A 25845-nucleotide genomic window follows, 5' to 3' on the forward strand; every position below is an offset into this window, starting at 1 on the left:
TCCTTGAGCAAGGTACTTTACCTAGATTGCTCCAGTAAAAACCCAACTGTATAAATGGGTAATTGTATGTAAAAACAACGTGATCTCTTGTAACAATTGTAAGTCGCCCTGGATAAGGGCGTCTGCTAAGAAATAAATAATTAAGTACATTGTAACTATGCCTAATAACATTGTAATTATGTGTAAGTACACCTGCATTTACTAAGTAATTACTATGTAAATATGCAGAAAATATGTAACCAGTGCATCTTCGAGTCGCTGAAGCTGCTGTGCAAAGACACATTGTACAGACCAAGCTGCCTCAACCAGGGCTGGCTGCTGAATGGTTATAATGGAGCTAGAAATCCTGAAACATGCCAGGATCGTTGGCTCAGTACGACTTGCACCACAATGTGTCCAGCAACCGCAGCAGGCTTGGGTCACGCTTGGGGCCACACCTGGACACAGGGTTATTAGATGTCAAAGGTCTCCCGAGGTCTCCTGAACCTCCTCCTGGATAAGGTGTCCTTGCCTTCAATCACCTGCCTCATAGATTGAGATGCAGGTTTTACTGCCTGCGAAGGCCAGATACATTGTTCAATACAAGCGACACCTTGTGGACATGCTAAGTACTGTTATCAGCATGCAGTCTGCAAGCGCAGTATTGTAGTCGTCTGTTACCTCAGTGTGAATTTCATTGCTGTGCTACAGTACTGTATTACATCTACTCAGATCCACAGTAACGAGCACTGTGTACTGAGTTTGAAGGATCTCAGATCCACAGTACCGAGCTCTGTGTACTGAGTTTGAAGGATCTCAGAACCACAGTACTGATCTCCGTGTATTGAGTTTGAAGGACCTCAGATCCACAGTACCGAGCTCTGTGTATTGAGTTTGAAGGATCTCAGATCCACAGTACCGAGCTCTGTGTATTGAGTTTGAAGGACCTCAGATCCACAGTACCGAGCTCTGTGTATTGTACATCAGAAACCCCATTGACACAGAGAATCAAGTTGCATTGTCGTATAGTTTATTACAGAAGAAACAAAAATAAAAAGGAGACATGGCGTTCAAAGTGCAAATGTTCCGTAACCAAAATAATGACCAACAAACAAGAGAGGAAAGACCTCAGTAACATACAGATCAGACTGGAGCAAAATGTTCGCAGCTATCCAGGGCAAAGCAGACACCCAATTCCATCATCATACAGCGTCACAGCCAGCACTTAGGCTCTCGGAACTGGGATTATAAACCACTTTAGGAGTGTGGGTCGATGGAATCGTTCTAAAAATCCAAATTCATACAAAAAACATTAAAAACAATGAGCTGATAAAGTAATGTTTTCAACTTTTATATGGGCTACTACATGCTGTTCACACTGCTGTCTGCATTTAAAAGTAATTTAAAGTTGCATTTTTCATAACAAATGTATAATTAAAACAAAACAAAAATGTTTAATTTGTTTTGGCCACACGGTGTTTGGTACTAGCATTATTTTATTCTTATTTCTACAGATGAAGAAAGCAAATGCAGAACATTGCACCCCCCCCCCCCCCCCGTTACCAAGCTAAAAGCAATGTTCGCTTTCCGTCTGGTACAAATACAAAATCACTTCTAAACATCAAAGCATACCAATGTCAGATCGTGAGCAATCTGTCTTTAATGTAATACACACGGACATTCAAGCCAGCAGCTACAATACTATTCTTGCAAGTCCGTACAGTACAATTAAATATGCATAGCATTCTATTGTGAGGTCATTCATATCTGTGGCTTACCATATATATATATATATATATATATATATATTAGGTACCTATATATATTTATCAATCTACATATATATATATATATATATATATATATATATATATATATATATATATATATTTTATATTATATTATATCACACACACACAAAGTAAACTGTAGTAAGGCCACAGGTATCACTTGTAAAGCGCAATCAGGATACAGGTTATTAATGAGTTTATGAATGCATATATAGCAGTATACCTTCTGGTCATATCACACTATAAACATACTATTGCAGGACTCGTCAGTGTTATTAAAATCCCAACAGAGGAATTCACACGTCTCATTTGAGGAGTAAACGGTTGGGTCAATTCCTGTTTTTCAATTCCAATTTTTTTTGGTACTAGCATTATTTTATTCTTATTTCTACAGATGAAGAAAGCAAATGCAGAACATTGCACACACACCCCCCCCCCCCCCGTTACCAAGCTAAAAGCAATGTTCGCTTTCCGTCTGGTACAAATACAAAATCACTTCTAAACATCAAAGCATACCAATGTCAGATCGTGAGCAATCTGTCTTTAATGTAATACACACGGACATTCAAGCCAGCAGCTACAATACTATTCTTGCAAGTCCGTACAGTACAATTAAATATGCATAGCATTCTATTGTGAGGTCATTCATATCTGTGGCTTACCATATATATATATATATATATATATATATATTAGGTACCTATATATATTTATCAATCTACATATATATATATATATATATATATATATATATATATATTTTATATTATATTATATCACACACACACAAAGTAAACTGTAGTAAGGCCACAGGTATCACTTGTAAAGCGCAATCAGGATACAGGTTATTAATGAGTTTATGAATGCATATATAGCAGTATACCTTCTGGTCATATCACACTATAAACATACTATTGCAGGACTCGTCAGTGTTATTAAAATCCCAACAGAGGAATTCACACGTCTCATTTGAGGAGTAAACGGTTGGGTCAATTCCTGTTTTTCAATTCCAATTTCATTTCCGATTCTTTTTTAAAATCAATTCCCCATTCAAAATCCAATTACTGTTCCCTTTTAATCAATCCCAACACATACTGTAACTGATTAGCAGTATTCTGTTAAAATGAGCTTCTCAGTGGCAGCAAATCACTTCAATTGAAGTCACTGTTAGTCAATGAAATTGTTCAACTGCTTTCATTTGAAGCCAATCACAATTACTAATGTCTCTAAAATATAAAATCAAGAAACTGCAATTGGGAATTGATTTTAAAAAGGCATTGGAATTGAAAACACAGGAATTGATCCCGACCCTGGTAGTAAAACAGGGTTATAAAAATAATTAAAAAGACTAAAACAAGTCAGGTCAGAAAGACACATCTCTGTCAGATATACAAACACATAATTATAGGTGTCAGTACCATGGAAAACAATTTCAAAAAGGAAAAAGAATCACTATAAGCTACACCTACATCATGTAGAACAACATCGCTAAACCATGCTAAGCTTTGAAGTCCTGACTAGCGGTCCCCAGACACAGCCTCCAATGATAACCGCCAACATTAATCAGTATTGTCAGCACTGTGAGAACGTGCATCCCTGGGATCTGCAGTCGCAGTACGTTTAATGACCTCTTGAAATAAAAAGTCCACGCAAAGTTTCATCTGATTGATTAGTCACACTTAAGCAGAGGTCACTTTGACCTTAGCGGGTCTAACTCCCTTCAGGAACTTGGCTAAGGACTGTAATAATCCAAGTCTCGTCCTATTGGATGATAGGATTAACCTGCAAAACGTTAGCGCTGCGTTAGTGTGGACGGACAAACTCACAACACGGGAGACACACATCTTGAGAGAATATGCACTGAAGCCTGTATTCATACATTATTAACTGGCTGGTTAGCGCATTGCATTGAAATGGGAAACTTTAAAAGACATTATCCTGATTTTTAACACAATTTTAAAAAGTGTATTCAACAATGCAAAACATCATATTTAAAGAAACGGGATTCGCAGTATTTGGCCATGGCTTTTTTTTTTTTGCTCTTATCTCTTTAGAACCTCCAACATGACTGTTGTTGGACAATCTAACCAACGTATTTAAGAGTTACACATTTGGGGCATTTCCCTATAAACCCTTTTATGATCCAGTATTGCTAAATGTGCCAGTCTTCCACCCCCCCAAATCAAGTATAATGATGTTTTAGTGAAGGCATGCTTCAGAAATCAGTAGTGTAAATTCTATACATGTATCAGTGTAGCAAAGTTAGGTGTCATGGGTACTCTAAAAACAAAACATCAACATATTACCTATCCCCAATACAGCACTTCAGTCATTCGCTTTTTACAGTAAATAGCATGACTTAGTTGCCATTGTCAGAGGTCCCATCACTAGAGAAATGTGTAACTTAAAACAAGCTAAATGTCACACCCCCAGCTTAGAAGAGCTGTGAGACTAGTGTGAACTGCACTGGCGGTCTACACAGACACAAGCACATCGGTCACAAACACACAAAGCAACAGATCTCTTATCTTCTGTAAAGACTGCCTCTTTCCCTCCAGTACCTCATTAGACATCTCAATAAAGTGCCTTGCTTGCTTGCTTGTTTTGAGCTGCTCACACGTTCGGAGAGCCAGTTTTCTGAGGAGGTTGATTTCTAAAGGACGGAATGGTAATAAGAAAGTGACATCTTGCATTGATCCAGTCAGGAGGGCAGCATGGCTGTCCTGTCTCTGTTGTGTTTGTACACCACAGTCCCACTCAGAGAAGAGGGATCGTACTGTAGATCATCTATATATATATATATATAACCCATTCATACCTCTTTGATGTGGCCTTAATAAGCAGACGTCAAAGTCTTTTGAATGCAGAAGAAAAGAGAAATGATTCCACAAACACCTGTAAATCATGAGCTGCTGCAAGAGGGCACATATTTTTCCTTTGCCATGCATCACACATTTACTGTACACAGTGTGCCTGTCGGATACATTCATTCAATAGTTTTACCCCAGCATGCATCATGAAAAGGCAACGGAATCATGCAAATTAATACTTACATTTTTTTTTTTGCAAAACGCTACTTCAAGATACTACTGCTTTTTGTTTTTAAAATCAAAAGCTAAATGATCTACATGAATTAATTGGTAGCGATAATTCCAGGATGCAACTCCCTCACTTTCCTTCTGAACAGTTAAGGACATATCAAATAAATAAATAAATAAATAAATAAATAAATAAATAAATAAAAAATAAAAAACAGGTCAGCCTGGATTAGATTACAGGCTGAAGTCTTCTAAAACAAAGCCACTTCCAATGCAGTGGGGTGCCCAAAACATACTTCACATATGTTAACTCATCAAGTATTTTGAATATAAAGTACATCAGAGCGGACCGCACTGCTGCTAGTGCACTCTGCTCAAGCACGGAGGTCTTCCCTTCTTCAGGCTGCGAGACAGTGAAGGTCTGCAGGTGTCTAGACCAGGTGTTCCCATCAAGGCGCCCCTTGCCCAGCCTCTCCTGGGAGGGGTGTGTGTGTGGGAGGAGCTTCGCTGCTACTTCCTCCTCCCCTCTGCGCAGTGCTGGAACTGGGCGAAGCTCAGGAATACCTGCTCCAGGGAGATCTGGCTCACGCAGTAATCCTCGATCCCGTATTTTTCTTTGGCGGCTTCCATTGTCCCGAACACCTGGACACACAAACGCACAAAGAAACAGAGCAGAAACAGCAGCTTGGTATAGGAATGTCAGATTTATCTCAACCAGAGCGCAACCAATAAGCTGCCCCCCCTGCAATACAGTGACCTTAGTGGATGCAATAAATACATCAGGAAGAAATACATTCAACTTATAGTAAAATACTATAGAAAAGGCATAGGTGACTAGAGTGACTATACTATGACAGAAGTAAGCAGATGCCCAGCAGGGGTGTATGCAGGGGTGCTGTGAGTCTAACTGGTGTCCTTCAGTTCCGCAGCCCTTACCTGAGCCCAGGTGAGAGTCGTGTCAGTCAGGTGGTAGTGCACCATTCCCTGGTGTTCATCCTTGAGCACGCTCTCTGGAAAAGAGGGAACGCAAAAAAAAATATAATGTTAAGGACTAGCCCCCGAAAAGTTAGCAAACTGAAGATGGAAGTGTGGGGTCCCTGACAGGCAGCACAGCGCAGGAGCCTCACGTACCGTGGAAGGTGCTCTCGATGAAGTCTTTGAGGTGCTGCAGGTCCTGCTCCTCCTCCACCCTCATCTTGACCAGCAGGGTGTAGCCGCTGCCAAACTTGCTCTTGAGGTGCTGTGGGCTGCCCAGGCACTTGAACTGTCCGTTCACCATGACAGCCAGCCGGGTGCACAGCGCCTCGCACTCCTCCATGCTGCAACACACAAACACACACAGGTCAGGGCAGTTCAGACGCTCAAGTAAAGGGATTAGTTTCAGGTGCTTTCAGCTTGCGGTACCTGTGGGATGTGATGATCACAGCCTTGCCTGACTCGCGGGTCCGGGTCACAGCATCCCACAGCAGTCTCCTGGCCACCGGGTCCATCCCTGTGGAGGGCTCGTCCAGGAAGATGACCGGCGGGCCCCCGATCAGTGCCATCCCCGCGCTCAGTTTCCGCTTGTTCCCTCCGCTGCACAGCGACATAACAGGGGTGGCAGTATCACTCCTACTGGTCAGCAGTTTCACCCAGTCCAAGTTTTACCTCCAGCTCAAGTGTGTAGAGGTAACAAGCTCAGGTGTGTCGTATTAGACTCACAGTAACACCAGGAATGGATTAAACTTCTATGCAATGGGAGTCTTATTTTCAGCCCTGGGACAGTTTGATTCTTCGAGTTAGGTAGCTTGAATTCTAACTAAATAAATAAGGCACATAGCTTCCGACTACAAGAGTGTATCAGCTGGCTTCTAACAGTAAACAATAAGCCTGTGAGGAGTCTGCAGGGCGTTGACCCTTGTAAACGGTTACTGCAGTATTTTTGCATTTCCCCTGGTTTTACCCTGGTTTGCCAGGTTTATGAATATGCTTTACCCTGTTTTCACTGTGCTACCTTACACTTTGCTATTCTTTACAATGCTTCCCTATGCGTTACTGCATTTTGCTGTGCTTGTCCTATGGGCAGCTCTTCTCAGTGTGATCAGAGGCTGGCGTGTCCCATACCTGTAGCAGCGCACCAGTCTGTCTGCGTGGGGCTCCAGCAGCAGGGCTCGAAGCACGTTCTCCACGCAGCCCCCCACGTACTTCTCAGGAATCCCCCGCAGCCGCGCATACATGCGCAGGGTCTCCCGCCCTGTCATGTGATCCAGGAGGGCGTCAAACTGAGGGCAGTAGCCAATCCGCTGCTGGACCTGCAAGGGGTGAACGACAGTGCTGAGAAACTACATTCAATGAAGTACATTATTGTCTGTTCCTCCCTTATGTCTGCATGAACAACTCCTACACAATAAGTAAATATACAGACTCAGTGGTTATTCATTCACGTTGTGGTAAGTGTGATCAGTTCAGAGTAGATCGACCAGGGGCCTGATTGTTCAACCTCCTGGCACCTGGTCTTTCAATAATATAGCCAAAAGGTTCTGAAATCCAGGACAGGATACAAGTTGTGCAAGGGTTGCTAGAGCATTTCAGGGCAGGATAAAGCATAGAGCTAAACATACGAAACAAGTAACTCAAATGGCTGTGCAGTCCACGGTACCTTCTTGATGTCGCTCAGCACGCTGTAGCCATCGATGAAGGCGTCCCCGCTGGTCACCGTCTCATCCCCCGTCAGCATCTTGAACGTGGTGGACTTCCCGGCGCCGTTGAACCCCAGCAAGCCGAAACACTCGCCCTTGGTGACGGCCAGCGAGAGCCGGTCCACCGCGAGCAGGGTCTCACCGCTGCTGTACACCTGAAAGAATCAGGAGAGGGTCATTATTGACACAAGGAGGGAGATACTCTGGAGGTATATGAATACGACGTGGGGAGATTGTTCAATAGTACTTGGTGCTCGCTTGTCAGAACGTTGTAACTGATTGACTGTCTGGCAGGCGAGGGGGATACCTTGCTGAGCTCCTGCAGAATCAGGGGGCTCCCCACCATGGACTCCACCGCCGGCTGGCACTCCAGGACGCGCTTCCTCTCTTCCGCCACGTCTCTGTCCTCGAGCAGCAGGGCGGCGCCACTCACCACCGCCACCTGCAAAACAACACCGCGGGTAACCAAACAAACCCCCGGCAAGGATGACAAGAGGAGCACGGCAGGGGAGTCGGGAACATGGAAGAGCAGGTCCCTATGACAATGGTCCTTGTATGTCAGGTGAGCTTTTGTCTCCAGTCTGTAATTAAACTCGCTTAAGTTGTTCCTTTCCACAGTTCTTTCTCGAGATACAGCAATTAGGCCAATTAATTAGCTGCCAGAAATTACAAAAAACAAGAAAACACAGATCTATATTCCATCAAGAACTTGTGCTAAGCAATGAGTATAACTCAGGGATGGAAATAAGACTCCCATTGCATAGCAGTTTGATCAGATCCTAGTTTTACTAAGAGTTTAATAAGCCACCCCTGAGCTGGTTACCTATACACTGAGGCTAATCACGCTTGTAGTAAAACCTGGAATGGGTGAAATTGCTATGTAATAGGAGCCTTATTTCCATCCCTGTTGAAGTAAGTTTCATCACATCTAATGTATCGTTAGTAATGAAAGACTCGTGGACGGACTCTCTCCCTCATTAAGCCTCTCTCTCTGTGACTCACCCTCTTGTGTCTCCTGCACAGCACACAGCACAGCTGCCTCAGTCTCTGCAGGAAGTGCAGCTCGATGATAAAGATGAAGATCATGAAAACCACGCCCTGCACTGACATGGACAGCAGGAAGCGCCCCACCCCCGGAGTCTCCATCGCAAAATAGTTCTCCTGGTACGTGACGTCTGCAACACAAGACAAGATTCCAGCAGCGAGAAACACGAGGACTACAGGACACTCCCCCAGGACCAGTCCTGCTGCTGCACCAGCATCAACAAGAACTACAGGACACTCCCCCAGGACCAGTCCTGCTGCACCACCATCAACAAGAACTACAGGACACTCACCCAGGACCAGTCCTGCTGCAGCAGCAGCATCAACAAGAACTACAGGACACTCCCCCAGGACCAGTCCTGCTGCTGCACCAGCATCAACAAGAACTACAGGACACTCACCCAGGACCAGTCCTGCTGCAGCAGCAGCATCAACAAGAACTACAGGACACTCCCCCAGGACCAGTCCTGCTGCTGCACCAGCATCAACAAGAACTACAGGACACTCCCCCAGGACCAGTCCTGCTGCTGCACCAGCATCAACAAGAACTACAGGACACTCCCCCAGGACCAGTCCTGCTGCTGCACCAGCATCAACAAGAACTACAGGACACTCCCCCAGGACCAGTCCTGCTGCACCAGCATCAACAAGAACTACAGGACACTCCCCCAGGACCAGTCCTGCTGCTGCAGCAACATCAACAAGAACTACAGGACACTCCCCCAGGACCAGTCCTGCTGCTGCACCAGCATCAACAAGAACTACAGGACACTCCCCCAGGACCAGTCCTGCTGCACCAGCATCAACAAGAACTACAGGACACTCCCCCAGGACCAGTCCTGCTGCTGCACCAGCATCAACAAGAACTACAGGACACTCCCCCAGGACCAGTCCTGCTGCTGCACCAGCATCAACAAGCACTACAGGACACTCCCCCAGGACCAGTCCTGCTGCACCAGCATCAACAAGAACTACAGGACACTCCCCCAGGACCAGTCCTGCTGCTGCACCAGCATCAACAAGAACTACAGGACACTCCCCCAGGACCAGTCCTGCTGCACCAGCATCAACAAGAACTACAGGACACTCCCCCAGGACCAGTCCTGCTGCTGCAGCAACATCAACAAGAACTACAGGACACTCCCCCAGGACCAGTCCTGCTGCTGCACCAGCATCAACAAGAACTACAGGACACTCCCCCAGGACCAGTCCTGCTGCACCAGCATCAACAAGAACTACAGGACACTCCCCCAGGACCAGTCCTGCTGCTGCACCAGCATCAACAAGAACTACAGGACACTCCCCCAGGACCAGTCCTGCTGCTGCACCAGCATCAACAAGCACTACAGGACACTCCCCCAGGACCAGTCCTGCTGCACCAGCATCAACAAGAACTACAGGACACTCCCCCAGGACCAGTCCTGCTGCTGCACCAGCATCAACAAGAACTACAGGACACTCCCCAAGAACCAGTCCTGCAGCACCAGCATCAACAAGAACTACAGGACACTCCCCCAGGACCAGTCCTGCTGCTGCACCAGCATCAACAAGAACTACAGGACACTCCCCCAGGACCAGTCCTGCTGCTGCACCAGCATCAACAAGAACTACAGGACACTCCCCCAGGACCAGTCCTGCTGCAGCAGCATCAACAAGTGCGGTTTGGAAGAAGCCAAAGTTAACTCATTGAATTGTAATCGAACTGCGGTCCAAATAGCATGAACATCTTGAAGTGCTTATAATAGGAATTATATTCTTCAACAAGATATAATATATGTCTCTTTCAATACGATAGCAATTCACATTTAAAGTCAAGTCTACCGGACACTAAGAAAATAAATAAAGAAATCCTTAAAGTTGATTCAGCTGAGTTTTGATGATTTCTGATGTTTCTGGATGACTTACAACAAAATAAGTGTTCAGCCTGTGTGAATGTGTGTGTGCTGGAGTCAAAGTATGTTTTAAAAGTAGGAAAATGACCCTTAACAGCTGTTTACCACAGTAAATGTGTGTAGTAATTTTGCAGTTTTTTCCCTTGGTTATCCTATGCTTTTACCATGGTTTGCCACTTTATATTTTTGAACATGCTTTCCAATGCGGTGCTTTTTCACTAAAGGACTCTTCTCTCAGGGGTGTGCCTGCCGTGCTGCTGCTACTCACTGTACTTGTGGCAGATGATTTTGCTCATGAAGGAGGAGGTGCAGAACTGCATGAACTCGTAGTTCTGGTAGAAGTCGCTGATGGCCATGCCCAGGCAGTAGTTGGGGAAGAGCAGGAACACCTTGCCCAGCGTAATGGACAGATCCACCAGACCCAGCTCTGTTCACACAAACGCAGAGAACAGCACGGCTTGCAATTACAATCAGCTTAAATTTTCACACACACACACAGAGGACAACTAGAAGATACAGCCCAATGTCTTTCCTGCTCATTGTAATTCAATACCAATAGCACCTAGCTCTATTTCAACATCAACAATGCCCCGTGTCTCTGTCTCACCGGGGATGCCCATAATGGTGACGGCGAGGAAGGTGGCGGTGCCCGACAGGATGTTGAAGATGGTGAGGCGGGTGTAGGCTGTGGCAGCGGTAGAGAACAGGAAGCTGAGCAGGTACATGAGAGGGATGACCGCCCAGCCGTACAGCAGCAGGATGAGCAGCAGCGCCCCCAGGTGGTAGTCCTGCGTGAACGCACGCACGTTGAAGGCTCTGAACACCACCTGCAGCGCACCACACACGCAGAGAGGATTGATTTTTTTTTCCCCCCATTAAGTGTAATTTACTTTTGCAAAATTGCCATGTCACAGCCCAAACACAGTAATACTCACTCACACACACACACACACACACACACACACACACACACACACACACAAACTCACCAGCATCAGCACGCAGGGCAGCAGGAAGTTGATGAGGTCCCACAGCAGGGCAGACAGCCAGTAGTTGGAGACGTAGACACCGCTGACCTGCTGCACATGCTTAGCCTTGAGCGCTCGCTCGGTGACCATGAGCAGCGCGAAGGTGCTCGACAGAGACGCCATCCCGTACATCAGGTTAATGGCGATGGCAAAACCGGTCTGACCCCTGGACGAGAGAGAGACACACACACAGAGGACAGGGATAAGTCAATACACGCAGTCCAGCTGGTGGTCCTTGACATACAGACAGACGCACGCGCCCCCTCTTACTTGGTGATCTGGTCGTGGGCGGTCTCGGAGACGTTGCGTGGCTGGGGGTGGTTGCCTGTGCTGATGGAGGCGTTGGGTCCCGCCACCAGCCTGTAGATGGCGTTGTCGAGCAGCAGCAGGGCGGTCGCAGGCGTGTGGTACCCCTGGTTGTTGAAGTACGCCGTTGCAGTCACCTGACCTCTCCCCTCGCCGAAGGACACACCTACCACGCAGTGCTCGTTAAAGGCGCCTCCCTCCTCCGCCGAGGCCAGTAACACGTACTCTGGAAGGTCTGCAGGGGGCGACAGAGATACAGCATGTAGGGGGGTGGTTCACCTCTCATTACGAGGACACCCTCTTAGCATACGTATACATGATCATATTCAGAAAAGCTTTCACACTGATAACAGAACACTTTGGTGAGCTGACACACTCAGAGTATGTCCCTTTCTCTACATCACCTCAAGAATATATTCTACCAGAAAATCATGGCAATGATGTGTTCTAGATTCACATAAACACCACCATCCCCATCCCCGTCCCCAGCACAGCTGCAGAATCAGTGACCAGATCTGCTGGGGCACTTAGAGGCTGTCAGGCTGCTGCACACACCGCGTGGATTCTCACCAGAGATGTTTCTGGCCTGCCCCAGCTGGTCCGGCAGCTGCCCAGTGTAGGCTGCAGCCAGGGCTGCGGCGAGGGGCCTGGCCCCGGGTTCAAGGGCCACGGGCACGGCGGTGGGGCCGTAGCGGCTAAGGGCCAGGCGCAGTGGGGGGCAGTCATTGGCCCCGGGGAAGGTGCGTGCCACGACCAGCGCCAGCACGGTGAAGACCAGCGGCACCAAGAACTGAGCCACCATCACCTTCCAGTTGCGCCAGCTGTACAGCGCCCTCTTGAGGAACATGGCGTAAAACTGCTGCAGGAAGAGCATCGCCTGGAGAGGAGGGAACAAGCAGGGTCACAGGGACTGGAAAACTTGTCACAAAACCAGGCTGCAAACCCTGAAACAGACTGGGAACACGTCACCTGGAAGTCAATCTGAAACAATTTGCAACAGTATATCAATATAGTTATTTATTTTATGTTTAAAACACAGAACGCTCCCACAATATTTCACAATTCAACAAAATCACAAATGTGGATAATGCTGACAGTAAATTGCCATGTGCTACTCTTTATTGTATGATTCATGTTATTTTGAAAAGCAGAATAAAGAGGGAGTACTGTAAAATCTGATTCACAGTATATGCATATCTACCATTGACAAAGTTTTCCCCAGTATCACTATAATCATTAACTTGTTACACTGACCCAGACCACTCCCCACCCCTGCCCAGTGGTTCAGCTCTCACCCCCATGTTGAGTTTGATGGTGGAGCAGTCCTCCGAGATGAGTGTTCCGCTGTCGTCAGTGATGTCGGTCATGCCGCTCAGGCTGCTGGCGTCATCCCGGCTCCAGTCATGTGAGCGGCGCTCGTGCTGGTACTGTAGGGCTGGCAGCTGAATGGCCTGGATATCCAGGCTGGAGTCCACCAGCTTCCCCACCCTGCAAGGGAACAACAAGGGCCATCACCCAGGAGAACAACGAGGCTCATCAGCCTTTTTTTATTTATTTATTTATTTTTTACAACGTACTTTTTGTCACTGCTTTCTAAAGTAAGATTACAAACTTATTTTTAGCATTTTAACAGATGCAATTTAAAAGGGGTTTTTCATCTTATCTTTTACTAATTTCTCAAAATTGTCTTGTATACTACTATAAAAAAACATTGTTTTTAAATCTGTAAAGCGCTTTGAGGTGATTCATCGAGGCTCAATATAACAAATAAAGATTAAGAATATCTAAACACTTCAGGACTACAAATAGAGACAGCTGACAAAACGAAACCGCCCCCAGAACCCCCCCTCCTTCTCCCAGCTCACCTGAGGAACACCTCCTCCATCGTGGTGACCGACGCTCCATAGCTGGCAATTCCCAGCTCCTCCCTCTTCATCTCCAGCTCAGCAAACAGCAGCTCAAACCTGCAACGCAGCCCCAGAGATTCAAGCAGGGACTCCGCAAACATCACCAATGAACAGCAGCTCAAACCTGCAACGCAGCCCCAGAGATTCAAGCAGGGACCCCGCAAACATCACCAACGAACAGCAGCTCAAACCTGCACGCAGCCCCAGAGATTCAAGCAGGGACCCCGCAAACATCACCAACGAGGGATTGGGAAGACATGAACACAGCGGGGCAAAGCGATTTTTTTGTGATTAAGTTTCATGAGGTCAGATCAATATTTTGAAGCCCATCCTAACGCTTAATGAACCAGTTTACTCCTGATGACAGAGTTAAGTTTAGGTAACTTACTGTTGATTTACGGGTTAAACATTGGCATTGCGGGGGTCTCTGTTTCACATCACAGGAAGCATAAATCGATTTAAAAAAGAAACTCACTTTTACTAAAAGCACTACACTTGTGTCCGTCATCTGAACCATTCTTCTGCACATGTTGTTCTTTTGTTGTACCTGTGAGTGCTCTCCTTGGGCAGGATGTAGGACAGCTCTGCGCCGGCGCTGCTCTCCATGGTGGCGTTGGGCACGTACATCTTCACCAGCCGTGTGATCTCCGGCACGTCACACAGGGGCTCCCTCACGATCACCATGTGGTAGCCGGCACCTAAACCACGGGACACCACAGCACACGGGTCAGCCTGCAGTGCAGGCATGGAAACAAGACTCCCAGTGCAAAGAAAGGGATCATTAGACAGTCCAGGAGAAGTGCTAATCAGGACTGGGTGAAACCGGCCATGTATCATCTACCTACTGAACCTGGAACAGGACAGCCCTCAATGGCTGGTCTGCATCTGGTGTAGCTACCTACGAAAATGATATCTGGTGCTGCCTACTCTAATTATTACTAAAGCTAGAGCGGGCGTCTGTCTGTGGAGGTCTCTTACCATACTTGTTCTTGAGGAAGAGCGGTGAGCCGCAGCACTGCAGCTCTCCCTCAGCCATGATGGCGATGCGGTCCCCAAGCAGGTCAGCCTCGTCCATGAAGTGCGTGGTCAGCAGGATGGTGCGGCCACGCTTCTGGCTCTGCAGCAGGTCCCACGTGGCACGCCGGGCAGCGGGGTCCATCCCCGATGTGGGTTCATCCAGCATCACCACCTGAGGAGGATCCCATGGTCAGAGCCTGGCCACAGCTAGGCATTCTAAAGTGACCCGGCCTTCGATTAGCAAGCCCTCACCTTGGAGTCTCCGATGAGCGCGATCCCGATGGACAGCTTGCGCTTCATCCCCCCAGACAGAGTCTTGGACCGGGACTGTCGCTTGTCCTCCAGATTGAGGATCTTCAAGATTCGCTCCACCTCGTCCGGGGTCTTCTCTCGGGGATACCCTTTCAGCTGGGAGAGGGGGGAGGCACAGAGAGAGAAGGAGGTGCTCATTGCTCTGATACCATGGTCTCACCAACCACCTCCGAGTAGCTCTAATCCCAAAGCCAAGCCACAATACTGCCTGTCAGTCCTCAGCACCAACCACTGAGTCACTGTTTTCCCAGTCCTCAGCTCTAGCCCCAAGGCCAGTCTGCATAGTCTAAGCACTGGGCTGCTCTAACTCCTAGTCCTTTGACTTGTAGAATAAAAGAAAACAGTGCCTAACTGTTCCTTCAGGGCCCCCCTGTCGGCCCGAGGCATACCTGTGCGAAGAACTGAAGGTGCTCCTGGACGGTCAGGCTGTGGAAGAGCACGTCGTGCTGGGGGCAGAGCCCAAGGCTGTGGCGGATCAGGGCCATGTCCTGGCAGATGTCGTAGCCGTTGATGTAGGCACGGCCGCTCGTCGGGGGGAACAGACCTGGCAGCGCACAGACGGAAACAAACCAGGCAAGGTCTCAGACACACATCACACTGGCTCTTTACATCTCCTTCTTCAGTCACGCACACCTTTCCTTTCACCACTGCCCCCTCCCTGCTAGTGTAAATCTAACTGAGCCGATGTGTGGGCTACAGACAGGATGGAAAGGTCGTGTAGCGCAGGAGGGGCGTGTCCGTATATTTGAGTGAAATTCGGAGTCTATGTGAATGCAGAAGATCTGCTAAATGTGATTTAAAATGTAACAATGTTTCCCCCCACCCCTGCAGGTGCACTACAACACAAGCCGACCTTGCAGATACACTTCTTCACACTCACACAAATTGATCCCAAAAACATTTGATTTATTTGTGTTATTTTTTTTCGTTGCTCGCGCCCTCTTCCCCCCCCCACCCAGGACCTCCTTGTGAAGGAGCCCTCGGCCCCAGGTCCTTACCAGTCAGCATGGACAGCGTGGTGCTCTTCCCAGCCCCGTTGTGTCCCAGCAGGACTGTAATCTGCCCCTCATACATGTTCAGGGTCAGGTCTCGCACCACCTCCCTAATCACGTTGCCAACCCTGAACACCTGCAGACAGGGGAAGGAGTGAGTAATATTCACACTCACAATACAGACGGTATGCACAGCATTTGAGCCCTGTCAGTATAATGCAGCCAGCATTTTCATATGCAACACAACGCAATTCTGAAATCGACAATACCACAATTTTGTTCAGAAAGGAAAAATCCTTCCTACAAAAAGTTGACCAATCAGAAACAAACAACTCCGACACTGAATTCAGGAGCTTGTAAGCAGTCTTGTTCGTTCCTTTCAGAGTAAAGAGCTTTGAGGATCTAGCTCCCTATGTGACAGAAGTGGGTGTGGCTCAGGTGTGTTCTGCCCAGCCCTGTCTTTTACACAGGTGTGTGTGTATTTGAGAAGCTCCTACCTTGGCCAGGTGTTTGATTTTGATACCCGACACCAGCCCGACCGGCTCCTCCTCAATGAACTCTCCCTTCAGAGCCTTCTCTACATCCTCCTTCTCCTTCACCAGGGCCAGGCACGGGGTGCTGCACCAATACGAGGGCTGCAGGGGCACAGAGTGCAAACTCCATCAGCAAAGCCAGGGGCAAAATGCACCCACACATGCAGCATTCTGTTAAAACAAGCTTCTCACAGTGACAACAAAGGGACTTCAACTGAAGTCCCTGTTACTCAATTAAACTGGTTTCAAATGAAAGCAGCTGAACAATCACAACTAGCATCATGTCTCTAAAATATCAATTCCAATTCCTTGAATTTGAATTGAAAAACAGGAATTTACCCCAACCCTGCCCCTCCTCCTCATGGTCAGATTGGTCTGGCTTAAATACTGTTCAGCTCTGTGCTCGGAAATCCTCAGTAAAGTCAAACAGTAGCTGCTCTCTCTCTACGACTGTGTGGGAAGTTTCGTTCAGCATTTGACCTTTAAGATGCCCTCTATAAAAAACACTTGCATGATATATGTCTTTTTCTTTTGGATGACAGGGAGAGAGGGAGCGAGTCCCTTCTGAGACAGGCTCTCCCTAAGGAGACCAGAGCAGCCACTGTACTCCAAGGCAGCTGGGATAATCATTTTCTCTACAGTTTTGGAGGCATGGTCAAGGAAGAATGCTTGTAGAAATCACAGAAGCACGAACACACGTGTCAGACTGGATCGAAGTGCTGCTGGGGCTCAGGGAATACCTCAATGTTCAGAAGGGTTTCAGCAGCTTTTACTGTTTCCAGTCCTCAGCACACAGAGAAGGGGCTGCTCAGCTGTCTGTGCTTACCAGCATGAAGAAGTGCCAGGGCAGCGGCACCCCGTACTCTCCTGGGAAGACTGCCTCCACGTACCAGCCCAGCAGCCCGTAAAGCAGCGAGTCCAGCAGCAGCATGCCCAGGACCTGCGCCAGAGAGAAGGGATCGTCCACGCTCACCGGCTCCAGCAGGTTATTCCACTGGATCCCGGTCCCTGGGAACGACAGCAGAGACACGCAGAGTCAGCACCGTCCAAGCTTGCCAGAGTGCTCCCACACCATCACTGTCGCCCAGTCCCTAAGTTGTAAGCACCAGCACCACACAGCCTCCCAGTCCCTCAGCTCTAAACCCCACACAGCCTCCCAGTCCCTCAGCTCTGCCCCACACAGCCTCCCAGTCTCTCAGCTCTAAGCCCCACACAGCCTCCCAGTCCCTCAGCTCTAAGCCCCCTCCCCACCAGCCCGCTCACCTTTCCCCTCGAACACCCCGATGAGCTGCGCCCCCATGGCCATACCCACGTTAGAGATGAGGCAGACGGACACCTTCTGCGCATGAGACAGCAGGTCGTAGCGCGGGGCGATGAAGAAGTACGGGATGTAGGAGAAGAAGTAGAGGAAGCCCCCTGCCGCGGCTGCCACGTTCGCTAAGGGGGAGGAAAAAAACAAGAGCATCAGCAACCAACAGGAGCCTTTAAAATGAACTCTGAGTTACATGACTTCCAGGAACCCAGCCCTTTTCATGAGAACCAACACAGACTACAGGAGGAACAAAAAAACAACTGTGTTTTTCGCAGAGACTCAATTACCTGGTTCCTGAAGTGGTCATCATGAGGTGAAGAAAAAAAAGAACAGAGTTCTGTGTAACACTACACCCCCGCTGAGATTCAGCGCTGAGAGCGAGTGAGAAACGCAGGAGAGTAAACAGGCTGGGGACAAAGAAAATGGTGACGGAAGCTCACACTCACGGACTCAATCACTCGCATTACAAAACCTTGACTGCATAAAGACATTCAGGCAAGCATGCACACTGTGCAGAGAGCTCAGAAAGCTGGGCGCACAAGCAAGGCCAATTCACAAGCTCTTTGTGCCGTTCCCCCCATGGCTTTTCAAGACAGACTGTATCGAGGGTGAAATGATTTTAGTGTTCTCAGTTTAGCCCTCAGTGGACAGAAGTCCACATCAGGGGTGGAATTATTCGATGTGTATCACGACTCCTTCTTTACAAGATGTATTGTACTGCAGGGATAGAAATAAGACTCCCGCTGCATAGCAGTTTGATCCACTCCTGGTTTTACTAGTTTAATACAACACACCTGAGCTTCTTACCTTTGCACTGGAGCTAATAAAGCTTGTAGTAGTAAAACCTGGAATAGGTGAAACTGCTAAACAATGGGAGTCTGATTTCCATCCCTGGATCGTAGTAGAGTTATATATCGTTTGCATCGTGATACAAGTCCAACAGCACAACACAGCTCACACAGAAACCACAGGGAAACAGGGTCAGGTAATGAGTTCATTATAAAAACAGTAATAAAAGAGACAATGTTCTGTTTTGCTTGAACTGCAGATGAAACATGTGGGCTGACGAGAGCGCATTCACTCGCTGTCACAGTTACTCAGAGCACTCAGAGACTTAATAACTAAACAGGACAATTCAAATGCTAATATGCTAATAGCACAGAATAATGCAAGTAAAACAAACACCCGAGAGTCTTGCCACACTTCAACAGGACTCTGTGTAACCACAAGGGAACACCACCAACGAACGCTGCATTTCCATCCTGTCCTCCCATTCAGTGCTACTGTTCCTTTCACTCGACTAAAACAAAGCCCTGTTCAATTTCAGGACTGGTACAAAGAGCGTAACTGCCCAGAAAGCCTAACCCAGGAGAACAGCAGTTTCTTACATTCAAAAAAGAAATACAATAGGCATGAATTATACAATATACATGCAGACTAGATTGGTTTCCTGGTGTCTGCTGGTTTAAGTGGAGCGATCTTGCCCTAGACCTGTACACTGGTCTGCAGTGTTGTGATCGCCTCCTCCTCCACGTTATCCTGCGCTTGCTCGCTCCACCCACCTCGTGAGAAGAAAGCGCTGACCATGAAGCTGAACGTGATGGTAGACACAGCGAAGGTCAGCAGGAACACAAAGACCACGCTGGGCTCACTATTGGTCAGCACTGCACCATTAGGACTCACCTGGGGATACACAGGAGAAGTCAACACACAATATAAGCACACACGCACAGACACACGCACACACGTACGCACACTTCACAGAGCCCAGAACTCACCTTGACACACAAGAGCAGCGTGACGAAGAAGACTGAGATGAGCAGGAAGAGGAAGAACATGCTGAACCAGGCTGTCCAGTGCAGCCAGTTACTGAGCCCCATCATCCTCATGTACTCCTGCCAAACACAGGAGAGCACCCGCAAATCAAACCCAGCCATGTACACACAGGCCCTTGACATGGGGACGCTATGAATGTTCACTGTACTGTATAAACCGGTCTGCCCTTCGCGGACGCAAGGAATCACACATCTGTTTTGTTATTTGTGGTATTTCTTAATAGTGGGAATACAGAGCTGTACTGAAGAGCTTTAAACAGGTATTTAAATGGACCAGGGGCGGGATTAACTAACCGCTGGACAACCAGCCGAGCGCGACCCCCAGATACCGGATACCGAGATGTGGCTTGAGAGACCTGCAACGCCTTACCTTGAGCTTCCTCTCCTTCTCCTGCACCACGGCTCGCACGATGTTGAGCGCTGTGTAGGTGAAGCTGAGCATCAGGAGCAGAGGCAGCTGGTTCTGGACGGCCAGGATGAAGATGTCGTTGATGAAGGGGGGGAAGGGGAACCGGGACAGGCTGACCGAGACCTTCTCCAGCAGAGCCGCTCCGGACCTGTTCCCGTATGAGCCGATGACGGCCCGGTCCACCGCATGCTGGACCGCCAGGAAGGCCTCTCGGTAGTACCCTGCGTACGGGACAGGGGCGAGAGGGAGGAAATAAGGGATGGAAATAAGACCCGTCGCATTGCAGTTTGATCCATTCCTGGTTTTACTATGAGTTTAATAAGACCTGCATAAGGGAGACACTATGGGGCATCTGATGTAGAAGGACTAAAAAGGGAGCTACTAACTATTTTACAATAATAAGACCTGCATAAGCTTGTTACCTATACACACTGTGGTTAACCAAGCTGGAAGTAAAACCTGAAATGGGTGAAACTGCTATGCAATAGCAGTCTTATTTCCATCCCTGTTGGTTACAGTTAGAAAAACAAAAAATATACATAAAAAGCCTTTTTTCATATAAAAAAATAAATTAAAAAATTGCAAAAATAAACTTTTAGCTAGATGACAATAACTGAAATCCAGCGTCACTCTCTGAAAGTGTTGACATACCCCAGACAGTGCTCAATGCTAACAAATCATTATCTTGCCTGGGGTGCCCCCGTGGTTGTAGTCCCGTTCTCTGGGTCCAGGGAGCTGGAACAGGGGGAAAAGCTTCTGGGTGTGCCAGTCCCGGTCACTGTTGGGGTTCAGCCCCGTCCTCTCCCGTGCCGGGGCGTTTCGAGGGCTGTACTTGAAGCGCAGGTGGTAGCTCACCTAAAAACAACAGCGACAAGGTCAGGAAGAAACTCACTAACTTACACAGGTGAGAGCAGCAAACCCTTTAGGGGACACAAGAAACTCTCTACTCTTGTCTTTCAGGCTGGGTGCATCAACAGAAATCAATACGCTGAAAACGACAGCGGTATGAATATGCATCAACGTTACACACTATAACAAACTCTTAGAAACAAAGCAGCTTGCATGTTCAGAGAAAGAAGGGAAAACTACTAATAGCGTTTTTACTTGGAAGAATGCTTCAGCAGCTAGTTTCGGATCCGAAATCTTTTTGCTTTATTTTTGTCACGATAACCAATTGTATTCTCGTAGGTTACCTCAATGCTACAGTACCTGCAGAGGCAGAGGCTCGTCCCTGTGACTGAAGGGGTGCTCAAACACCACTACAGCTAGGATATTCCCAAATTCAGGATCCTTCCGGACAGAATTCTCAAACTCGGCTTCTGTATCGAAATAACGAGCTGTGGGGCAGACAATCAGTGAATTAAATAGACAGCTGTGTCAAAGCAAGGCAACATGCAATTATCTTTATGCACCAGGGAAGTTCATAGTGTAGCATTTAAACGCTTACACGTCCACACATAAACACAGGTAGTCTCATTCACACGATAACGTTGAAGTTTACCAAAAATAAAATGCAACAGCATTCACGGTTAAATCTATGCAACGATAAGGTTAGGAAAATGTCATATTGTAAGAAATCTCAAAATGACTTTATAAGGTGGTAGTGACTCATTAAACATCCACTGTAACTAGAAACTACAGCAACTAGCTGAGTGTGGTTTTTGTAAATTAAACCAGATTTAACACCCCTGTTCTACATACAGCACAGTATGGCTAGTGCAGTGGTCAGCTCTCTAGCTCCCCCTAGAGAGAGCGCTGCAGAGCTGTGTTGCTGCAGTTGTACAGCACTTACCTCTCAGCCCGGGTTTGAACTGCTTCCCCACGTCGCTGGCGAGGCTCCGCACCGTGCTGACATTGCCGGGGATGAAGGCCAGCTCTAGATTCTCCCAGCCCAGGGGCTGGGGGAGGAACGTGACAGAGAAGTTGCTGAAGGAGGTGACGTTGGGGAAGGTGCTGGAGGGGACGCGCTGTCGCAGAGCGATCAGGATGGCAGCGAAGAGCAGCGGGAGGGCGATCTCAAGGACCGTCGCCACAATCTGACGCTTCTGAAACGCAACAATCCGAATACACTCCCTTTACCCTGGCACACTCAAGCACCACCACACAGCTTTAAAAGATACGTCAGCCAACGGATCTTGGCATTCCCTACTACCTAGAACAACTAAAAACAGGGAACAGAGTGACTGATTACACTAAAGAGAATGCTACCGGATATTCAAATACCACTAGCAATGGATCATTTAATTTGGTTTGCAACACCGAATGCACAATGGGGGTCACCCTGCCTGCACTGGCACCGCAAAGCAAATTAAATTGCATTTCCTTTAGAGCACGCCAACATCCGTCACACAGAAAGAATACTGAAGACTCCGAAGCATGTGACAGATTCACTACTGTCAAACATTAATGAAGTTGTTAAGGGCACACTGTACCTCTTATCAATATCCATTAGTGTAACTTACCCTGCCGCACTTGGTAAATAATTCAGACACAGGGAAGCAGCTAAAATAGATGCCTTTACATAGTCAAGCGGTTCCAAAGCTTAACTCTAATCCTTAACATATAATTGCACAAGCGGGCACACGGGCTTTCATAGAAGTGCATGTTTTTCAGTGAAAATGCTGAAGGTTAGTGCATCTTTTTATCTTTATACTAAAATAGCCCTACCCTGCATAAGCACATGTGCCAGTCATGTGATTATAAAGTTCAGCTGCTGATTAAAGACGAGCACATCAACTACTGCCACGCATGCTGTGATACAAAACAAGCACGTTCACTTCACTTAACTAGTGAGAATGCAGAAATGCCTGGAACGTAAAGAGCTGTTTACGAACGTGTTCACACTGTGAGGGATTATAGCTAAAAAAAACCACCGGCCTTTTCAAAGCATTTGATATTACGCTGATGGTGAAGGCATTAGGCTCTGTATTGATTGATGCAGCAGGCTCGTGTTTTTGACAGCTGCTGTAACTGAAGCTTTCTGTTCGAATAGAAACAGTCTCAAACCACCCATCGCTGTTGCTTAGAAACAACACGCATTGGGAGTTCAATTGAAACGATGGACTTTATTTTTCAGCCCTGCTTTCTCTGCACACACACACACACACACACACGCACACACACACACACACACACACACACACGCTGGCTCCCTGCTTGTTATCTGGCCTTGAAAAGACCAGTCAAAGGCTTTCTGCAGGAACGTGGGATCCTAGTGATGTTCTTTTAATCACGACTGCCTCCATATGTCACGTGTTAGTATCCATTTTAAACAAGAGATACACAGAGCTAATTCACATGCAGAGCTTCACATTGATATCAATACTAAAGAAGTAGGACACCACGCTGCATTCTGATACAGAGATACATTCACAGCAGTTTGGGCCAGTGCTGGTTTTACACTGAGCGTGATTAGACATGCCTGAGCAGGTTACCAATACACTGTGGCTAGTTTGGGTTCAGAGTAAAACCCGGAACGGCTCAAAGTACTATGCAATGGGGAGCCTTTGGATGTAATTCAAGTGAAAGGGATTTTACCTGCTGGATGTAATTCTTCCACAAAAGGAGACGGAACTGCCGCACAACAGCCATGTTTCTGGGGGAACGTGGAGGGGCACACAGCAACAGGACCTGAGGAGGAAGAGGATAGAGAAAAGAGAAAGGTTAGACTGCCCCCACCTTCTGTTGACAAATAAAACATGCTTACTGGAGAAACACAGCACAACAATGTCACAACTTCACTTGGTTGTCATTTATCCCTGTACTCACAGCTTTATGGTGGGCTGGCGTAAGCATAAATATTTGAAAACGAAAGCCTGTACTCTAGGTCCCTAGGGCTGCAATTCAGCTGAGTAGCACAGGGAAACAGTTTCAAGAGTATGTGTGCTGCTGATAATCTAAAAGCATAGGATTTCTAGCCGCATGTTCACAGTACGTCTGGCTTACAATCAAAGCCATACAGTTAATAAGTTAAGCTATGATTGTGCAGAAACATGCCCAGTGCCCCTGTGTTGAGTTGCTAGCTTGCTGCCCGGTAACGCTTTAATGTCATTAGGGGGAGGATGCCATCGTGATGTTTTCAGTGCAGGGTTATTAAATCTCTTCAGCAGGGATGCTTGCTGTCTGTCTGTCTGTCTGTCTTGCTTTCTTTCTGGCACAGACTGTGCTTGGCAGCAGAGTGTATTTGGATTAAAATGATGAAATCTGACTCATAGCCAAGGGCCCCGTAGCCACAGAGGAGTACTGCGGGTATACTGTGATAAACCCGTTTCTTTAATACCAGGTTTGGTCAGGACTGTTGGGGCATGAATGACTGGACACAGCACAGCACAAGGCACTGCTACAGGACCTTATTTCTTCTCTGATCTGCCTGCAAGAACCCTGCGCTACTCTGATGGGAGTTTTTGGCCAGTTCAGAATAATAATAAAAAAGCGTGTCTCTATTGGCATTGTACAATCACCATGCAAGCAGGTTAAAGACCGATTCAATTCACAACATTATCCGAAGCCTGGTGCATTGCTGTTTTTACTACACAGAGGGCCGTCCTTACATGAAAATGAAACGTTTATTAAACTGGAGATCAGAATACCATCCAGGAATACCCTGCTGTACAAACAACAAGACAACATCATGATAACATCTAAACAACAGTTTTAAACCTTTACCTTATGAACACCCCTTTGCTGTATCTGTACTTGCACAAGTGTGCTTAATTTTACTATTGTTTCGTATTTGGATTCTCCTATCTTGGAACCTTACCCCTCTTGACATTTGTTCTTATTTCATCATTCTCTTTTAAAAGCACGGGGCAGGCGCATTGCTAGGTTTACTTCTTCAATAGACAATCAAATTAACAAGACAGGGTTTGGTTTTTTTTTTTTTCTCCAAATGAATATCCATTTGTGGGTTTTAAACGGCTCCAGTGAACACAACATAACATAAATACAATAAATACATATTCGCCGCTTTTATATTTTGTTGCGATTATGAATATTTAGCAATACTACTCTACTACCTGGCCGTGCTTAAAGTTTGTATTTAAAAAAAAAACAAAAAAACCGGATTATTATCAGATAAAAATGTAAACAGCTGTGGTGGACACTATATTTGTCCGTTAATTAACAAGAATGCAAAATCAAGAGATCGGTATTTGAAGTACACAAAACTGGACTAGCAGAATCAGAAAAAAAACCCACCGGTTTATTCGCTTGTTTTATTTTGCATCACAATCAATCCCGTTTAGTATGTTTATAGCTATCCTCACCTTTGAATACTGCGCTGCTTACCGAGTTATTTCCAGTTCAGTGCGGCGTTGTTGCACTGTGCGGGTACACGGAGAATGACATTGCACCAGCCCGATTACACACCTTTCCGTTGTGGAAATGACACAAGCAATCAACACAACTGGAATTCCGAACTGTTTCACGTGATCATTGGATTTCTCCGGCTTGCTGGCCTGCAACGTCATGTGACCGAGCGATACAAACTGTTTTTTTTTTATTTTAGGGAATTTAATATCGGCTTGAGAAATTAGTAGTCTATTTCTGTCATTTTGATTTAAAAGCTTACCTTCGACACGTGTTATTTTCCCAGTTTACTGGCTCACTAGCTAATTAATTCTTTAACCAGGCTAAGGGCCCAGTCTAGTTCCTAATAGCAGTACACACTCCCACTGTATTGATATTGTAATATCGTGCAATAGAATAATTCCTTTTAAAAAAAAATTCCAGCTACAGCTTCATTTCAGATCTATGCATGCTTAGACTGCTCAAT

The 25845-nt window shown here is 46.9% G+C and overlaps 1 protein-coding gene across 3 annotated transcripts; it reads right to left on the reverse strand.

Annotated features, from left to right (window-relative positions):
• Nucleotides 1-1621: 1621 nt before the first annotated feature.
• On the reverse strand, nt 1622-25820 carry LOC117418361 (phospholipid-transporting ATPase ABCA3-like). 3 transcript variants are annotated; one of them, XM_034926063.2, is made up of 31 exons: nt 25642-25820; nt 23610-23702; nt 21865-22117; nt 21282-21409; nt 20762-20927; nt 20034-20293; nt 19607-19723; nt 19391-19511; nt 17780-17953; nt 17343-17524; nt 16481-16618; nt 15990-16119; nt 15381-15535; nt 14932-15087; nt 14641-14851; nt 14210-14360; nt 13621-13719; nt 13051-13243; nt 12326-12632; nt 11720-11990; nt 11411-11615; nt 11029-11248; nt 10690-10848; nt 8488-8660; nt 7793-7927; nt 7446-7640; nt 6911-7098; nt 6212-6382; nt 5939-6126; nt 5744-5817; nt 1622-5449 (listed from the first exon to the last, which is right to left on the reverse strand). In XM_034926063.2, the coding sequence occupies exons 2-31, from the start codon at nt 23661-23663 to the stop codon at nt 5318-5320; spliced, it is 5106 nt and encodes a 1701-aa protein (XP_034781954.2). In that variant the 5' UTR covers nt 23664-23702; nt 25642-25820; the 3' UTR covers nt 1622-5317. The 3 variants fall into 3 exon arrangements, with proteins under 3 accessions (XP_034781954.2, XP_034781952.2, XP_034781951.2); XM_034926061.2 differs by lacking the exon at nt 25642-25820 and adding an exon at nt 25359-25568; XM_034926060.2 differs by lacking the exon at nt 25642-25820 and adding an exon at nt 25337-25568.
• Between the last annotated feature and the right edge of the window lie 25 nt (nt 25821-25845).

Source organism: Acipenser ruthenus, chromosome 13 (assembly GCF_902713425.1).
Source record: "Acipenser ruthenus chromosome 13, fAciRut3.2 maternal haplotype, whole genome shotgun sequence".
Taxonomy (NCBI): domain Eukaryota; kingdom Metazoa; phylum Chordata; class Actinopteri; order Acipenseriformes; family Acipenseridae; genus Acipenser; species Acipenser ruthenus.

What these genes read in the sequence shown, in the direction of transcription:
- LOC117418361 (XM_034926063.2), bottom strand. Translation starts at nt 23,663, where the DNA reads ATGGCTGTTGTGCGGCAGTTCCGTCTCCTTTTGTGGAAGAATTACATC. An exon ending in ACGAGCCTCTGCCTCTGCAG is followed by an intron (nt 20,928 to 21,281) that starts GTACTGTAGCAT and finishes TGTTGTTTTTAG; the next exon opens with GTGAGCTACCACCTGCGCTT. An exon ending in AGAAGGAGAGGAAGCTCAAG is followed by an intron (nt 19,724 to 20,033) that starts GTAAGGCGTTGC and finishes TGTGTTTGGCAG; the next exon opens with GAGTACATGAGGATGATGGG.